Source organism: Cetorhinus maximus, chromosome 1, assembly GCF_964194155.1.
Source record: "Cetorhinus maximus chromosome 1, sCetMax3.hap1.1, whole genome shotgun sequence".
NCBI classification, from domain to species: domain Eukaryota; kingdom Metazoa; phylum Chordata; class Chondrichthyes; order Lamniformes; family Cetorhinidae; genus Cetorhinus; species Cetorhinus maximus.
In genome coordinates this window covers 211,660,117-211,678,772 of record NC_135879.1, presented here as the reverse complement: position 1 = coordinate 211,678,772, position 18,656 = coordinate 211,660,117, and the positions used below count along the sequence as shown (strand labels likewise).

The following is an 18,656-nucleotide window of genomic DNA, read 5'->3' as shown; positions in this document are numbered from 1 at the left end:
AGGAAAGGTTACTGTTGGGGACATCAGATTGTTATTCGCTTTTTTGTTAGAAATTAACGAAGCGCAACTGTGGTCCTTTGTCTGTCTATGATACATAGACTGTAACGTAATGGGAAAATACCATCATACAATTTTCAACGAATTTCACTTATCCCAGCGGAAACGATCTAAATATGACGTGTTCATGATTCAAGCGGATTATGACATTGTGAATATGCCGTTTTTTAAAATCCAATTTCTCACCCTCCTATTGAGTTTGGAATATTTGGCAGTATTTCGTTACTGAAAGCCATTCATCGCTTCAATATGCAGACTCCACCTCCCGGGCTCGACCAATGGTAAAAACCAAAAGTTGAATAAATTAGCCAAATATCCATCTGCCGATTAGTCGGATGACTGAAAATATCTACTTAAAAAGCCAATTGCGGGACGTGGGCATGCAAAACAATTGTAACAAGGTGCCTGGGGAAGTTTGAACTAAGTAGCAGGCACTGAAGTAACTTATTGAGATCAGCGGGGTCGGGGCTACAGGAATACCATTGATCAAACAGTACAAAAAAAAAATATTCTTAAAATCCACCTTTGCAAAGCACGCCCGGACATCAGTGCGGTATCTGAATGGGAGCGATGAATAGCTTCACCTTGTGTATCAGTCTGCTATCTCTGTTATCTACCGGCTTCTCAGAGAGAGATTCCAAGGACGCAGTTGCTGCTGGTAAGAATACATTTTAAAGTTATTATTAAGTACTCTGTGCGGATTTTTAAGCCTCAGGGTTAAACAGTAACAGCTTTGCTTGAGGAGTCGTTCTCAAGACCCTGAAATTGACATTTCTGCCCCCTCCCCCCAGTGTTCCATTGTGTTCTGTCTATCATTTGTTCACTTGATGAATCTTACTGCATACCTTTTTCAATCTCAGGACTGTCCTGCTCTATTTTATTATTATTTAAAAAAAAAACTCAGTTCTAAATAAGATAATAAAGCGGGTGAATACTCTCCCACCCCCCCCCGGAACTGGTCCGTGCTCTCTTGGAGGGTAGTGGGTGTCTGGAATTCGCTGCCTAAGTTGGTTGCAGAGGCAGAAACTCTAAACTCTTTTAAAAAGTACCTGGATCTGCACCTAAAGTGCTGTAAACTGCAGGGCTATGGGCCGGGTGCAGGAAGGTGGGATTAGAAAGGGCACCCCGGGTGTCCTCGGGCTGGCATGGACAAGATGGGCCGAATGGCCTCCTTCTGTGTTGTAACTTTTCTATAGGTTCCATGGTTCTATGGATGGGGGTGGGGGTGCTCAAATGCTCGGAAGGTACAACTTTAAAAAACATGTTCTTGAAATGAGCACCGCAGAGGTCCCTGGTGCACAGGTAACGTTTGAAACAAATGATCCCAACACTTTCTGAAGACGAGGTGCCTCAGAAGATGTTCCCTCGCCTTGATCAAAGAGGAAGACGTACTGCAATGTTTAACTTGCACTGCCACCTCATTTATGGCTCCTTTTGCCCAGAAAGATTTATTTCACCCCCTTGCCAGCATCTCACGAGTCCCTTGCCCCTCAGTTGCTAATTGCTAAGCTCTGCCCTAATGACTGAGCGGCCGGGGTGCGGGGGGGCGGTCATCAGATTTAAATTGAAGTTTGAAAATTACACACCAAGATTAAGGTTATAAAAAGAGACAGGATGGTCAGCAAATGAAGCAAACCCGAGATCGTTTTAAAAGCAAATGCGCAGACAGAATCCAAATTAAAATAGAACAATTTAAAATAGAAAAGCCAGGAAGAACAGCAGTTTAGTTTACAAAGAAAAACGGCGCGGGGGAGAAGGGAGAAAAAAATGAGAAAACTGGGAAAAAGAGAGCAGGGGCAAGAAAGGTTGAGTTTCACAGTTGGGGAAGAGATAGTCAGGCAGGCAGTTTGAAACATTGTCTGAAAATCTGAAAATGTTGTCCACTGGAAATGCTTAGGAACCGTTAGGAAGTATCAGCAGTGGATAAACCAAGGTTATTTCAAATTTACCCCGGGAGCGAGTTTGAACAGTCTTACAACAGTGAGTCAACTTCAAAAAGTACTTCATTGGCTGTAACGCGCTTTGGGATGTTCTGAAATTGTGCAAGGACAAATCTTTCTTCCCTTAATACAGCTGTATTCAGTGTTAAACGCCGGAGATCATTTTAAACAACACCCCCATGATGGCCGGATGAAGGTTTGGCGGGGGTTGAGAGGAGTGAGCAGGTTGCGAGGTACAAGTATCAGTGCCCCGCTCTTGAGACGCAGGACAGTTCAGCTCGCTATTGAGAGCAGACTTCCATTGCGCATTTGGGTATCTGACGTTAATTTAATGCTGGTGGGCTGGGTTTCCCAAGGCCCCCTCCAAACTTGGCCAACCCCTCCCCACCCCTTGCCCCACTATCTTTACTTCCCCACAAAGTGCTGAACCTCCAACCGCTCCCTCCCCACCATGTCCCGAACTTTCCCCCCCTCACTCCCTCCTCGCTGCCACCCCTCCCCTTACCATGGTTAATCATCTCCGATTGCCAGGGGCTGTCCCCCAATAGTTTTACAAACTTGGGGCTTAGTGGAGAGGTCTTCTCATAGTGCATCAGAGACTGGGACAGAGGTCTCTAACGTCACATGCCAACTTGGTTAGAGCGGAATTGCTTGCCAATTCTGCTGCAGGGGACTCACACGCAGACTTCAAGGTCTCAGGCTGCCAAGGAAATCTGATGGGTATAAATCAGGAAGCTGGATAGTATGTGAGTAAGCTTGCACACAATGGGGATCAGAGCATGGAGGAACTCACCCCAACTTGTACCAAAGCTTGGCCAATGTGGGCCATGTGCTCAGCTCCATGAAGCAACAGTGGTGCCCAGCATGATGGTGCCCGTGCTGAAAGCTGTGACCACTCCCATGCTAGCTAATGTTGCTGCCATGGAAGTGCAGACAGCTGCCATCTTGGCTTTGAAGTGTTGATAAGGGCTTCCAGAGTTTCGAATCACTCCTGCACTCTAGAACTGAGAATGGCAATAGCTTCACGAAAGAGGCACCTGCTATTTCCTCTCGGGAAGACCACATTTGTGATTCCCACCACTCAATCTACCCTTGTTAGTGCCACACAGTCAGCTGGATCAGACATGCCCTGACTCCTCCTTAGATGCTGCAGTCAGGCCTTCAAGGTTGGCAATTGCTGAAAGTCACAGCCATCTGAGGTCATGGCCATCTGAAGTGGCCCCAATGGAAGCTCAGAAAACTTCCAACTCTCAGACTGTAGCCGCTGGGGAAACACTTCATAAGAATACTAGGATAATTAAACAAGCTTGCCCCACGGCCTTGCACTGGAATAATGTGTAATTATTTCTATTAACTGTTAGATACAGATAGAATTCAGTTGTTAGATAGATTAACTTTATGTTTTGGATTTGGTGTTGAGATTTCTATTTGTAGTGAATTGAGGGAAGACCAAACAGGCAGGGCAGAAGAAAGGCAAAGGATGGGAATAAGGATGGTGGATAAGGGCTGTGGGACTGTTGGGGGTAGGAGGCATGGTTCATGTGAAGCACTCTTCGACCAGCTGCTCTTTGAGAGCTCTAGAAGCTGGGGTGACCAGTCACCCATACTCTTAATGCTGCTCCTCCTCCTCCTACACTGCCTACTCTTGCTCCATCTCCTGCTCCGCTACTTGCTGCCCAGTTAGTATTAAGTGCAGGGCCCTCACGATGGGGAAGCTGTGGCGCCTGTAACAGAGGTTGATAAATCTGGATACACACTCAGGGATGTACTACAATGCTCCCCCTGAATTGTCCAGGCAGCGAAGCATTGCTTCAGCATGCCAACTCTATGCTTGATGACCTTTCTGGTGGCAGCTTAGTTCTTATTGTAGGTCTGCGCTGTAGCTCTGTGCAGACTCCTAACAGGAGGTAGTAACCAAATCAGGAGGTGATAGCTGTTGTCACCCTGTAACCAGCCGGTGACCTGATGACCTGGTTAGAACAAAGGCAGCACGGAAGATTGGAGCGTGATGCACTGCCCGTGGCTGCAAATAGGATGGACATTGAAGTAGTGGAATCTGTCTCTATCAATATAATAGATAATAGAAATCACACAAGGCAATGTGCATCCTTGGTAAACCTGTAATGCATATAAAATCTAATGCTCGTTCAACCTGCCATGGGAAAGGGATGTAGGTATTCCTCTTGATGTAGAGAGCTTCTGTCACTCCCTGGTACACTGGTGGCTTGCAAACTGTGAGAGATCACTGACGTCATCTGCTGCAACCTGAAAGGAGCCCCTGGTACAAAAGTTAAGAGCCACGGTGACCTCGCCAGCCACAGGCAGGGCAGTCAGTGCCCTGGTATAAGGTTTGAGTTGTTATTGCAGGAGGTGACATAGCTCAGTGACCACTTTCTGTGTGAGGCAAAGGTGTCTTGAGACATTGCTGCTCACTGAAGTTTATGTAAGAGAAGTTATCTTTGTAGATATAGGAATGCTGCTTTTTGAGAGCTCTCGGATCTAGGGGCACTGGTGATCTATATTCTTCACGCTGCTCCTTGTTCTCCCACACTGCCTACTCTTGCTCCACCTCCAGCTGCACTTCTTGCTGCCCGGGTGATGGTGCACAGTGCCCTTCTCCTCCCCCCTCTATGAGCTGCTCCTGCTCTTTCCCATTTTTCCTGCCCCTCCTCCTCCAGCCGGAAGTTCCACACATAACTGCAGTAAAACTGTTTAGAAGGCAGACAAAAATGTTGAAGCATTCGTAGAATCATCGTCCCTGGGGTCAGAATAAAGATTGCATAGTCAGCAAATAATCCAAAAGCGTCTAGATGTTGGCCTCAGCCTAACTTGGAAGTGGTAGATTAATTCGTACTGTTCATGTGGCCAGTCTGATGCTGGGGCAGACCAATATCAGAGAAAGCCCAACAACAAGTTTGAGGACCCTAATTTAATTGTTTCAGTCATAATTTTACATTTTTCTGGCAAGCCCCTGAATACGTATGGAGCAGCCCAATCCAATATCTGAGGCGGTTCATTTTCGGTGCGTGCGTGTGCTCCGACCACCATATTGGATGCTTATCTGTCGCATACCAGAAAAACTGATTCAGGCGTAATGATTTTCCAGGTACTGAGTTTAATGCTAAACCATTCTACAAGCATGATCAGCTGTAAAGTTTAAAACTTAAGCATCCATAACACTTTTATGACTTTAAAATTCTGCTTTTAACCAACATGACCTCCTCAATAAAGAAGATGACCTCCTTTAGTCTCAATGAAACTTCTACAGCTTAAAGTCCAAGCCTAGCTCATCTTCAGAGCTGGAGCCATTGCTCCCCACACTTTAATGTTTAACTAGCATGTGATATTCTCGAAGCTGAGTAGGTTTCAACAGACTGCTCCGTGTCCTGGACAGCGAGACCTCAAATCCCTCTGAAAAATTACCCTGATTTCTGCTGATGCACAGTTCTAAGGTACAGTCCTGCAATATTTAGCTCTACAAATTTTAGTTGCAAACCTCTTCAAGCCATGCATAGGGATCTAGCCAGGGTAAAATGGAACGAAGACTAACAGGAAAAGCTATAGCAGAAGAATGGGGAGTCTTTAAGGAAGAGATGCTTCAGATACAGGCGAGGTACATTCCAACAAGGGTGAAAGTAGGGGGACAGAAAACAGGGCTCCTTGGATTGCAGGGGAGATAGAGATTATGACAAAACAAAAAAAGGAGGGTGTATGAAACATATCAGATGAGTATTTAGGTGAGAACCAGGTCAAATACAATAGATTGAGGTGGGAGGTGAAGAGAAAAATAAAACTGGCAAAGAGAGAATATGAGAATAGAATTTTTTTAAAATTCAATTTTGGGATGTGGGCGTTACTGGCTAGGCCAGCATTTATTGCCCATCCCTAATTGCCCTTCAGAAGGTGGTGATAAGCTACCTTCTTGAACCGCTGCAGTCCACGGTGGCATTCAGCATAAAAGGGAACCCAAAAATCTTCCATCAGCTTATAAGTAGCAAGTAGTAAGAGATAGGGTGGGTCCTATTAGATACAAAGGCAATGATAAATGCTTAGAGATGCAGGGTCAAGCTAGAATACTTCACAAGTACTTTGCATCAGTGTTTACTAAGGAAGAGGAATTTGACAAAATATTGGTAGAAGTGGAGATAGCAGAGGCAATGGATAGTGCGAAAATTAAGAGAGAGTAGATACGTCACCTGGTCTGGATGGCTTACATCCCAGGTTGCTAAAGGAATTGGGGGTGGGGATAACAGACGAGCTTGCCATAATTGTCCAACATTTCCGAGATATAGGGGAGGTGCTAGAGGACTGGAGAGTGGCAAATGTGATACCCTTATTCAAGAACAGCCAAATGGCCTACTCCTACTCCTGCTCCTAAGTCCTATGTTCCTATGAAAGGAGGCAAGCACAGTCCTAGCAACTATAGGCCAGGCAGTAGTGGGTAAGATTTCAGAAACAATGTTCAGGGGAAAAAAATCAACAGGCTCTTGGAGAGGTTTGAGTTAGTTAAGGAGAACCTGCAAAGATTTGGAAAAGGCAGATCGTGTTTTATCAATCTAATTGAATTTTTGCTGAAGTAACAGAGAAGGTTGATGAAGGGAATATGATAGATGGTGCTTATATCGATATTAAGAAAAATTTTGACAAGGTATCTTGTAGAAGGCTGGTTAACAAAATTGAGGCCAATGGAATTGGACGGTCAGTGTCCAATTGGATAAAAATATTGACTTAAAGACAGAAAACAGTGAGTCGTGGTAAATGGTTATTTTTCAGACTGAAGGATGGTGGTTAGTGAGTCAGTGCTAGCACCGCTTTTGTTTTGCTATATATAAATGACTTGGATCTTGGAATAGGGAGTAAAGTTACAAAATCTGCCGATGATACCAAATTTGGAGGGGTGGCAACAGTGAGGATGATAAGAATTGACTGCAATAGGACATAGATAGGCTAGCAGAATGGGCAGACAAGTGGCAGATGGAATTTAATACAGAGAAGTGTGAGGTGATGTGTTTAGGCAGAAGGAGTAAGGAGAGGCAATATCAACTTGATAGCACATTTTAAAGGGTGTTCAGCAACAGAGGGACCTGGGGTACATGTGCATCGATCTATGAAGGTGGCAGGAAATGTTGAGAGAGTGGTTAATGAAGCATATGGGATCTTGGGCTTCATAAATAGAGATATTGGGCAGAATTTTCTGCCTGTCGGGCGGGCTGGTCGGGAGCGGGCGTGGAGCTGATTGCCCACAATTGGCTACGCGATGCCATTTTACGTGGCCGGGCCAATTAAGGCCTGCCCAGTGTGACGCACGGCAGTAGTGCTGAGCGCTACCTATGTGGGCGGGGGGAGGAGGGGGAGTCTGCACTCTGTGTGCAAAAATCTCCCTGAGGCACGGAGCTGCATCAGGGAGATTAAGTTCATATTAAAATATTTAAATAAAGAAAGGTAAAATTTATTTCGCTATGTCCCCTCATGTCACAGTATCACATGAGCTGGGACATGTTTATGAATTGTGACAAAAATATTTATTCATTTAATAAAGCCTTCAGGAAACCTCATCCCTCCTGTGGATGAGGTTTCCTGAAAAATGCAAGGCCGCTTGGGCTCTTCACCTGCCCGCCAACCTTAAGGGTAGATGCGCAGCGTTGATAATTACTTTAATTGGTTTTTCAATGGCCTTAACAGGCTTTTCAGAGTTCGGTGCGCGCCCGCTGAATAAAAGATCTGAATGACACGCGGTGATGTCGGGACATACGCCCGACTTCACCGCGTGTCATTTAACACGTCAGCGTGCCGGGCCCACCCCCGCACGCCAACGTGAAAATTCTGGCCATTGAGTGAAAGAACAGGAAAGTTATGTTGAACCTTTATAAAACTGTGGTTAGGCCCCAACTAGAGTATTATGTTCAGTTCTGGTCACCACACTTTAGGAAAGACATGAAAATCCTTGAGAGGGTGCAGAGTAGAATTACCAGAATGGTTCCAAGGATGGGGGATTTTATGTACACGGTTACGTTGGGAAAGCTTGCGTTGTTCTCTTTGAGACAGTGGAGATTGAGGGGAGATTTGATAGAGCTGTACAAGATTATGACAGGCTTAGATAAGGTAGACAGGAATAATTTCTCATTAGCTGATGGTACAAGGATTAGGGATCACAGATTTAAGAGATGCAGGGGGAATATGAGGAAGAATTTAAGTCACCTGGACCTGATGGGTTGCATCCTAGGATATTAAAGGAAGTAGCTGCAGAGATAGTGGATGCACTGGTAGTAATCTTCCAAGAATCCTTAAATTCTAGAGAAGTTCCAGAGGATTGGAAAACTGCCAATGTAACACCCTTATTCAAAAAGGGAGGGAGACAAAAAACAGGTAGCTAGAGGCCAGTTCGCTTAACATCTGCCATCGGGAAAATGTTGGAGTCTATTATAAAGGATATAATAGCAGAGCATTTAGAAATGCATAATATAATCGAGCAGAGTCAGCATGGCTTCATGAAGGGGAAATCATGCCTGACAAATTTATTAGAATTCTTTGAGGAGGTAACAAGAAGGATAGATAAAGGGGAACCAGTGGATATAATATGTTTGGATTTCCAAAAGGCATTCGATAAGGTACCGCACATAAGGCTACTTAATAAGATAAGGGTAATATATTAGCATGGATAGAGGACTGGTGAACTAATAGAAGACAGAGGACTGAATTTTGCTGCCAGTGAGCTGGGGGCGGGGCCCGCTCGCCGACACGCAAAATGACACGGAATGTTGTCGGGTGGAACCCCCGACATCATCCCGCCCCATTTGAATTTTCAGAAAGGCGGGGGCACAGCCAAATCAGCTGTGTGCCCGCCAACTTGTCAATGGCCAATTGAGGCCATTGACAGGATCATTAAAACAATTAAAGGACCTGCCCGTCCAACCTTAAGGTTGGCAGGCTGGCCAGGAGCCCCGGCGGGCTTCTGATAATACATGAAACCTCATCCAGTGGCGGGATGAGGTTTCTTGTAGGGTTTAAAAAAGTGTAATAAAGTTTTTGTGAAATTTATTGATATGTCCCATCTCGTGTGACATTGTCACATGAGGGGGACATGTTAAGGATTTTTTTTTCTATTTTTAATGTGTATACAGCTGTCAGCGATCTCCCTGAGGCAGCACTTAGCCTCAGGGAGATGTGAGCTCTTTCGTGCGCATGCGTGAAAGAGCACACTCTCACTTTTGGGGAATCCACCCCCCCCCCGCCCGCACAGGAAGCGCATAGTGCTTCCCGCTGGACGTCACGCTGGGCGGGCCTTAATTGGCCCACCCACGTAAAATGGCGGTGGGGCCTGCTTCTCTGGCAGGGATCGGCTCCCCGCCCGCCGGAGATTGGGTTGGGCCCATCCGCCTGGTAGGCAGAAAGTTCTGCCCAGAGAGTTTGGATACGGTTGTTGGGGTGGGGGGGGGGGGGGTGGGAGGGGGCGGGGGGGCAGTGGGGCACAATTTCGGGATGGCAACCTGTAACTAGTGGAGTGCCACAGGGATCAGTGCTGGGGCCACAATTATTTACAATATATATTAATGACTTGGATGAGGGAAATTAATGTACTATTGTCAAGTTTGTGGATGACACAAAAATAGGTGGGAAGGCACAAAGAGTCTACAGAGGGATATCGACACGTTAAGTGAGTGGGCAAAAACATGGCAGATGGAATATAATGTGGGGAAACTGAGGTTATGCACTTTGGCAGGAAGAATAGAGGAGCTGAATATTATTTAAATGGAGAAAGACTGCAGAAAGCTGCAGCACAGAGGGATTTGGGGGTCCTCATGCATGAATCCCAAAAAGCTAACATACAAGTTCAGCAGGTAATAGGGAAGGCAAATGGAATGTTGGTCTTTATTTCAAGGGGAATGGAATATAAAAATAGGGAAGTCTTGCTAAAACTATACAAGGCACTAGTTAAACCACAGCTAGAATACTGTGAACAGTTTTGATCCCCTTATCTAAGGAAAGATATACTGGCGTTGGAGGCAGTCCAAAGAAGGTTCACCAGGTTGATCCCAGGTATGGAGGGATTTTCTTATGAGAGGTTGTGTAGGTTGAAGGGGCACCCACTTAAAACAGAGATGAGGAGGAATTTCTTCTCTCAGAGGGTAGTGAATCTGTGGAATTCTTTACCGCAGAGGGATGTAGAAGCTGGGTCCTTAAGTATATTCAAGGCTGAGATATACAGACTTTTAATCAGTAAGGGAACTGAGGTTTATGGGGAAAAGGCAGGAAAGTGGAGTTGAGGGTTATCAGATCAGCCATGATCTCATTGAATGGTGGAGCAGGCTTGATGGGCCAAATGGCCTACTTCTGCTCCTACATCTTATGGTCTTATACACAGCAAGCAGTAGTGACCTGGAACTTGCTGCCCATGAGGCAAACAATCAATGATTTCAAAATGAAATTGGATGGGCACTTGTAGGAAATAAACTTGCAGGGCTATGGGGAATGAGCAGAGGAGTGGGACTGAATGGATTGCTCCACATTGGCATAGACACAATGGACCGAATAGCCTCCTTCTGTGCTGTAAATGACTCTATGACTCTATCTCACCTCCCTCTTCTTCTTTAAGACACTCCCTAAAATCTACCTCTTAGTCTAAGCTTTTGTTCCAATGTCTCCTTCTCTAGTTTGGTGTCATTTTTTGTCTGACTGCACTCCTGTGAAGTGTCTTGGGATTTTTTTCTATTTCAATGGTGCAGTTTAAGTTAAAGTTGTTGTTGTTGTAATATTTATCCCAAGTGGCCATTTTCTGAATGTGGGCCTTCACCAGGTGTGATAATTGATTGTTGCTAACTATGTGAACTTTCAGAGCAGAGCCTGACTAACCTGATGGCTACATAGAGACCTAGAGGTCTGCAGCACAGAAAAAGGCCCTTCAGCTCATTGAGTCTGCGCCGGTCAAACAAGTACCTAACTATTCTAATCCCATTTTCCAGCACTAAGCCCATAGCCTTGTATGCCATGGCATCGCAAGTGCACATCCAAATAGTACATGTATAAGAGTACTAGTGTAGGAATCAGTCCTAGTGGTCAGTCACGGAATCCAGGTTATTTCTTCTTCCCTAGTCTAGGGAGAGACTAACTGTACACGTTTAATGCTCACTCGCTGATATCAACTATAACAACTCAGCACAACCTGAGATCTCATTGCAGTGTAAAGCTATGTTCCACAGTGGGCAGAGGCATCAGGATGCTCCCAGGAAGTCAAAATTCTAAATAGCCCTTTCTCATCAAGGTATTAGTTGCCTCTGTTTGCACCAGGTAGTTAGTAAAATTAAATTAAGAGAAATAATGGCCAGCATTTATTGCCCATCCCTAGTTGCCCTTGAGAAGGTGGTGGTGAGCTGCCTTCTTGAACCGCTGCAGCCCATGTAGTGTTGGTACGCCCACAGGGCTGTTAGGGAGAGAGTTCCAGGATTTTGACCCATCGACAATGAAGGAACAGCAATGTATTTCCAAGTCAGGATGATGAGTGGCTTGAGAGGAACTTCCAGGTCATGGTGTTCCCATGTGTCTGCTGCCCTTGTCCTTCTAGATGGTAGTGGTCGTGGGCTTGGAAGGTGCTGTCTAAGGAGCCTTGGTGAGTCCCTGCAATGCATCTTGTAGATGGTACACACTGCTGCCACTGTGTGTCAGTGGTGGAAGCAGTGAATGTCTGTGGATGGGGCGCTTTGTCCTGGATAGTGTCAAGCTTCTTGAGTGTTGTTGGAGCTGCCCTCATCCAGGCAAGTGGGGGGTAATCCATCACACTCTTGACTTGTGCCTTGTAGATGGTGGACAGGCTTTGGGGAGTCAGGAGTGACCCAAATCATACATTCAGCTTGCAAGATACTTTACCAGATGATAATGCCACTTTAAGTGATACATTCTGGAGCTGAATTGGCTGCCAGTTTAAACATGTGCTAGTTCCTGCTCTGACATCTACACGTGGGAATCAAAACAGGTGCTTCTTGCCACAGTAATGCAGCAGCAAGTTTCTGAGTAGTAACCATGAACTCCACGTTCAGGCTGGCTGTATGCACAGACTGTCCCTGGTTTCCCAGAAGAGCATAGTTCTAATTGCAGCCTATCTATGATCTATCTTTCTCTCCCCAAGACACTGGCTCTTGCTACAGTTTCCTGTGGGAGTGGCTGCCCTCGAATATTGACTCAAGTGGAAATTCTTGCTATATGAGTTTGGAGAGTGTCAGAATGCCATTCATCCTTGGGAGGAATCACAGTCATGCTGGATTCTGTCTTTTCCCAATATCCTCATATGTGAACTTTCCAGCAAAGGTTGCTGAATAGCAATCAGGAGTGAGAATCCTGGTTTAATTTTCCCTACTCAAGCCTCAGGAATGAGCAATTAACTTGTACAGCACACCAACTTTCCCCAGGCTGTGATTAATTAATTTGAATTTGAATCTGGAACTGTATTGGTCAGTTCCATATTAGGCAATGCATTCCAACCTTGATATCCTTATGACAAAAGTAAAACATTTTTTTCCATATACTGCATCATGGTATTGGCTTCTTTCTTTCTGTGATAGTACTTACAGTATTCAGAACCAGATTCATTTGCAGTAACAATGGTCCATCAATACAATCATTTCAAAGTACTGACACTGAGGTTAATTCTGGCTATGGGCAATAGCACGAAATGGGGAATAGCGAACTGACAGCCTGTTTCAGGAGGGATGTAAAATGGACTCTGGACTCTTTATCAGTTGTTTTACATCACACTAAGCCAAATTTACCTCATTGAGTCTGGTTAGGTATGTGAAGGAAGAGGCCAAGCCATTAGCCAAGTTAAACTGCGACTGTTTCCTGTACCACCTTTTCCAATCAAATGGCACGGGATATAACCAGTCGCTGAAAAGTAGTAACAAAGATTTTCAGTTCAATCAGCTTGGCTTGTTACCAGTTACCTAGATATTGGATAGCTTTATTCACACTCTAGGTGATAGGAAATGAAACCTCACCTCTAGGACTGGTCTGAGGTGTTGAACCTGGGAAAAATTTGCCGAGGAATAATCCAAAAATATAACAGTTACTACCTGCCCTCCTGCTCCCACATACAGTTTTAAAGTGCTGACAAGTGATTGCACCTTAGTTTATTTTTCTTTGTTCCTTCCTGCCCAACCTCCTTCCCTAGGTGAAACACTCCTTTGTAAGGCATTCAGCTCAGTAGCTCAGTTTGGGCCTGACTAGCTAATTAAAAATAGAATGGATTAATGTGACAGGAGCAGCAAAGTAGAAATATTTCTGATGAGTCAGCTTTATACTGTATGTGTTGTGTAATGTAGTGGTGGTTGGTGGTCAGTAATATTAATATGATGTGCCAATTCTGGATTCAACCGCTCTTTCCTGATTAAAAACTCTCTGCTTCCCGTCCTGTGTTTCTTCTTCCACTGCTTAAGTTTATGGTCAATTTTTTTCACCACTCACTTCTTCCCCTAAAGGTGCTGACTCTTTGTGGTTCTATGAGAACCAGCTTCACTCTCTTACATTGCAAAAGTGGTTATTTTTCCTATCTGAGCCTATTCAGTGAGAATTGGTTTGCTATTTGACTGAAACACTGCCGCTGCCCTCAGCCAATGTTTGTGCACACACACACGCACACACACACATGCACATTATTCACCGAGGTCACTGGATATCACTCTATTTAGATTATCTCCCCCACCTCTCTAATCCAGGAATATGGGATTTTATTTTGGTATCCCAACATTTGTTTACACAGCACTTTATGTGATCTAGAGTACACTGCACTGGCTGGTGGAATACTCTTTTTAAATTCTTTCATGGGATGTGGGCATCTCTGGCTGGGGCAGAAGTTAATGCCCATCCCTAATTGTCCTTGAGAAGGTAATGGTGAGTGGTGATGGTAGTGGATGTGTATGCAAAGGGCAAAAATTACAGGGCTATGAGGAAAGAACAGTGGGTTGGAGCTAATTGCAAAGACCTAGCACAGGTATTGCAGGTCAAGTTGTCTTCTTCTGTGCTGATTGATTCTATGACTCTATGAACTGCTCCTTATCTGAGATTGACCAAAGATTGCATTTGGGACCTTCCCATGCTCAGTGTGGATTTTATCATGAGATAACATGACATGTTAGGAAGTACACACTGAAGGATAAATGATTATGATCTGATCACTAGAGGTTTATCGATGAATAACAGCCAATTATTAGGGAATAATAAGCCCAATATTACTGGCTGCCCAAAATGCAAAAGCGCTCTTTTCTTTAACACTAACACTCTTCATATAAGTTCACCAAAAATGTTGAAAGTAATTGGTATGTGTTCTTCTATTCACTACTGTTAAACTGAATATAAACTTGACCACCTTTTTTCTACCAGTGGTGAATGGAGGAACTTATATTCAGAAGTGATTTTATGTTCCCCCTAGGGGGTGGGTTGGCAGTGGGTGGGTGGTGAGGAGTGCAAAATCAGGTGCCATGGCACTGCTGCATGCCCACCATCTACCCAGCCATCCTGCCCCTGCAAGTATTTTAACTGCGGTGGGGGATGCCAGTGCCAAGTGTCCAGGCTGCGCAGCAAAACTTGTCGAGCCTTGTGGCTGGGCTGGGGGTGGGGCTGGCTGGGGGGACGGTGGCCGTCGGGGCAGGCATCCTGTGCCAATTGGAGGCATGTCCTCAAGTTATTTCAAATCCCCCATATTCCCCCCATCAAAATCCCTGTCGATCCTGGCCCCCCCAACCCCCTCTCCAGGCCTGCCAACTTGGCCCCAGCAAGTTCCCAGACTTACTTGTAAGTCCAGGTTCCATACTGCTCATCCTGGAGACTGCTTGCAGTCCCAGCAGTGGCCACCATTCCCATTTAAAGGCCCAATGACCGTAAAATGTCTGGGGGTCAAGCTGCCCAAGTGCAGCTGGGCTTGCCATCGACTTTTATACTGGGTGTGGTGAGGGGGGTGTGGAGACCCTGTCCTCAGTGTAAAAGTCAGCCCTATTTTGACCGCATTCTCCTATGAAGAATAGTTCGTTGTTTCTGGTGCACCATTCATCAAAACCCAAGAAATGGAGAATTCGATTTACGTTAAGCTGTCCTTTATCTGATGTTGATGAATTTGTGCACTTCCAGAAATTTTTGTTTTGTTTATACTTCTGCTTTCCAGTTCAATTGAAAGTTACACATGTTCCGCATCATGCCTCCATGTGTAGTGAATTTGTGTTGGAAGACTGAACTTTTGGAACATTGCTCCTTACCACACAACTTGAATGAAGGATTCTCTTATTTAAAATAGTGGATAATGATATGCACATCCTACATGGTGTGAAGAATATCTTCAGCTCAAATTCTCAGGCAAATTCCAAATTTATGCAGGCTGGTTTCTAGTTGCAAAGGGGAAAATCAATGGAGTTTACAAAGCCTGAATGCAGTGTTAACTGATAACAGACACAATACCTTCATTTTCATGCTAATGTATATAATATAATATATGTATGTATATAATATCAGATCATTTTCACAACCTCTGGGTCCAATATTGCTCTACTGTACCATTTTAATTATACTCTGCATGAAAGTTGCTTTAGTCCTAGGGGACCATAGGCTGCTCTCTCATTAGAGAGAGGACAACTGGTGGTGAGTTTAACCTAAGGGTCACCACACCTCAGGCAAGGGGCAAGTTTGAGAAGGCAGGACCTTCATAGATGACATCTGAGTACAGGAATTGAACCCATGCTATTAGCAGCACTCTACATCACAAACTAGCCATCCAGCCAACTGAGCTAACCGACATAACAACTAAACACAATCTGATCCAATCCCATCGAGCAGTCAAAAGTCTTTTTTTTCTCTTTGTCTCCTTTTGTGTCTCTAGACTATACATAGCCTTGGGGAATAAGACCAGATATCAAAGGTTGTGCATGTTGGATTACAATTTCATTATTATTTCATTTTGAGTTTAACTGCAACCTTGCACTTAACAGCAATTCCTCAATCTGACCTTTTGCCGCTTTCTTTACAGGCAAATCGGCTCAGGATGTGATGCATAAAGAGAATATAGGTTGGGATTACAGCAATATTCAGACAAAGTTTAACCTTCAGAGCTCAAAAAATACTGAGGAGAAAGACTGTGGCATTATTGCAGGTGTGGGTGAGAGCCTGGTGAAATGTAATTTCAACATGACTGCTAAGACATTCATTATCATCCATGGGTGGACGGTGAGTTGCACAGTCTGCTAACCTAATCTAATTTCCTCAAAACTGGAGTACTGACTATCTCAGATATATCATTTCTATCGTAATGCAAATATTCAGAGTACAGCTAGCAAATGTTAACAAACAATTCCTTTCAGCGATCGTGACTAAACCCCTTAAAAATTTAGTTGCTCGATGGACTGAACAAACAGTTGTAACATGTTTTCTTCACTTACAATAAGTCTTTTCAAAAATCTGGTTTTATTGACCCATTGTCCTCTAACTCTGGGGAGCAGCCATTTTAAAACAAGGTCCTTGATGTAGTGTGTCTCAATAACTTAATGTTTTTATCAAAAATAAAAACATGATTCATAAAGTTATGGGAAGCCTTTCTACAACTTCTGTTGTGGAGATTTACAGTCTTAAAAAATTTACGGTTTTAAAAAATTGTTTAGGATGACCATTCTAGTGACATAATTTTATTGTAAAAATTTTGGCTCTATCAAAATTATAAGATATAAAAACCCAACATTGACATGTATGTTTAAAACCAGGGTCACTGTTTCACAATTAGGAGTGGGTGTTTGCCGCCAGCCACCCTCACCCTAAACCAAATTTAGCCCAGGGACTTTGTGGTTAATTGTGTGATCCCAATCCCAACACCTGCCCAAATCATTTAATTTAAATGTAGGCAAATTTGGGATCTTCCTTTATATAGCATCTTTCGCAAGCTCGGAATATCCCAAACGTTGGTAAGGAGAACAGGAAAACCCTCTGCTCTTTTTTGAATGGTGCCATGGGATCTTTTGCATCGACATGAGACCCAGACAGGCCTCAATTTAACAAGAAGGCACATACAACAATGTAGCGCTCCCTTGTCTCACCCCATCCTATCTCTGCCACCTGCCCCATCCCTACAACCCTTTGAGATCCCTGCACTCTTCTAATTCTGGCCTCGTTTAGCATCCCTGGTTTTAATCACTTCACCATTGGTGGCTCTGCCTTCAGCTGCCTGGCCCCCAGCTCTGGAATTTCCTCCTTCAACCTCTCCGTCTCGCTATCTTTTTCTCTTCCTTGAAGGCACTCCTTGAAACGAACCTCTGACTAAGCTTTTGATCACCTGTTCCAATATTTCCTTATGTGGCTCATTCTCAGATTTTATTTGATAACCCTCCTGCAAAGCACCTTGGGACATTTTACTATGCTAAAGGCATGGTTAAAATGCAAGTTACTGCTGTGCTTCAACAAAGTCACTAGTTCTTGGCTTCTGAATTTATGAATGTGATATACTTATTACAGAAAATCAGAAAGTAAGTTGTGAAGAGGACTTTAGGAGTCTGAAAAGGGATATAGATACGTTAAGTGGGTGGGCAAATATTTGGCAGTATAATGTGGGAAAATGTGAACTTATCCACTTTGGCAGGAAGAAATGAAAAGCAGCATATTATTTAAATGGAGCGTGATTGCAGAACTCTGAGGTACAGAGGGATCTGGGTGTCCTGGTACGTGAATCACAAAAAGTTAGCATGTAGGTACAGCAAGTGATTAGAAAGGCAAATGGAATATTGTTGTCTATTGCAAGGGGAATGGAATATAAAAGTAGGGATGTTTTGCTACAATTGTACAGGGCATTGGTGAGACCACATCTAGAGTACCATGTATAGTTTTGTTCTCCTTAATTAAGAAAAGACATAATTGCATTGGCAGCAGTTCAGAGAAAGTTGACTCGACTGATTCCTGGGTTGAGGAAAGAATGGACATGCTAGGACTGTATCCATTGGAGTTTAGAAGAATGAGAGGTGACCTTATTGAGACATATAAGATCCTGAGGGAACTTGACAGATCGGATGCTGAAAATATGTTTCCCCTTTATAGAGTAGGGGGACACAGTTTAAAAAAAGGGGTCTCCCATTTATCATGGAGATGAGAGAAATTTTTTCTCTCAAAGGGTCGTGAGCCTGTGGAATTCTCTTCCCTAGAAAGCAATGGTGGCAGGGTCATTGAATATTTTAAAGTCCGAGTTAGATAGATTCTTGAATAACAAAGGGAGACAAAAGGTAGGTGTGAATGTGGAGTTGAGGCCACACTCAGTTCAGCCATGACTTTATCAAATGGCAAAGCAGGCTCCAGGAGCCAAATGGCCTACTCCTGCTCCTAATTTGTATTTTTGCATGTTTGTAGATCAGCTGAAAGACAATTATAGATACACTATGGTGCGGTGTTGGTTTAAGAAAGTGTCTTTAACAGTTAAAGTCACAATGCTTGCATTTTGAAGTTAGGTCTGAGAGGGAGAGCTTGAGGGAGAATCTAATCTCCTTGTGGGGAATACTGTAAACTTGAAGTCATCCTAAACTCCGCTGCCTACGTCCTAACTCACACCAAGTTCCATTCACCCATCACCCCAGTACTCACTGACTGACATGACTTAAGCAATGTTTTGATTTTTAAAATTCTCATCCTTGGTTTCAAATCCATCCATAACCTTGA

General features: G+C 44.1%; 1 protein-coding gene across 1 annotated transcript in view; it reads left to right on the top strand.

The window, feature by feature from the left end:
• The first annotated feature begins 423 nt into the window (after positions 1 to 423).
• LOC144686862 (endothelial lipase-like) overlaps positions 424 to 18,656 on the top strand; it is a 40,621-nt gene continuing 22,388 nt past the window's right edge. Inside the window, exons 1-2 of the mRNA XM_078552657.1 lie at positions 424 to 715; positions 15,997 to 16,193. Of these exons, the coding sequence (XP_078408783.1) occupies positions 619 to 715; positions 15,997 to 16,193 (294 nt within the window). The 5' untranslated portion in view covers positions 424 to 618. The remainder of the gene's footprint in view (positions 716 to 15,996; positions 16,194 to 18,656) is intronic.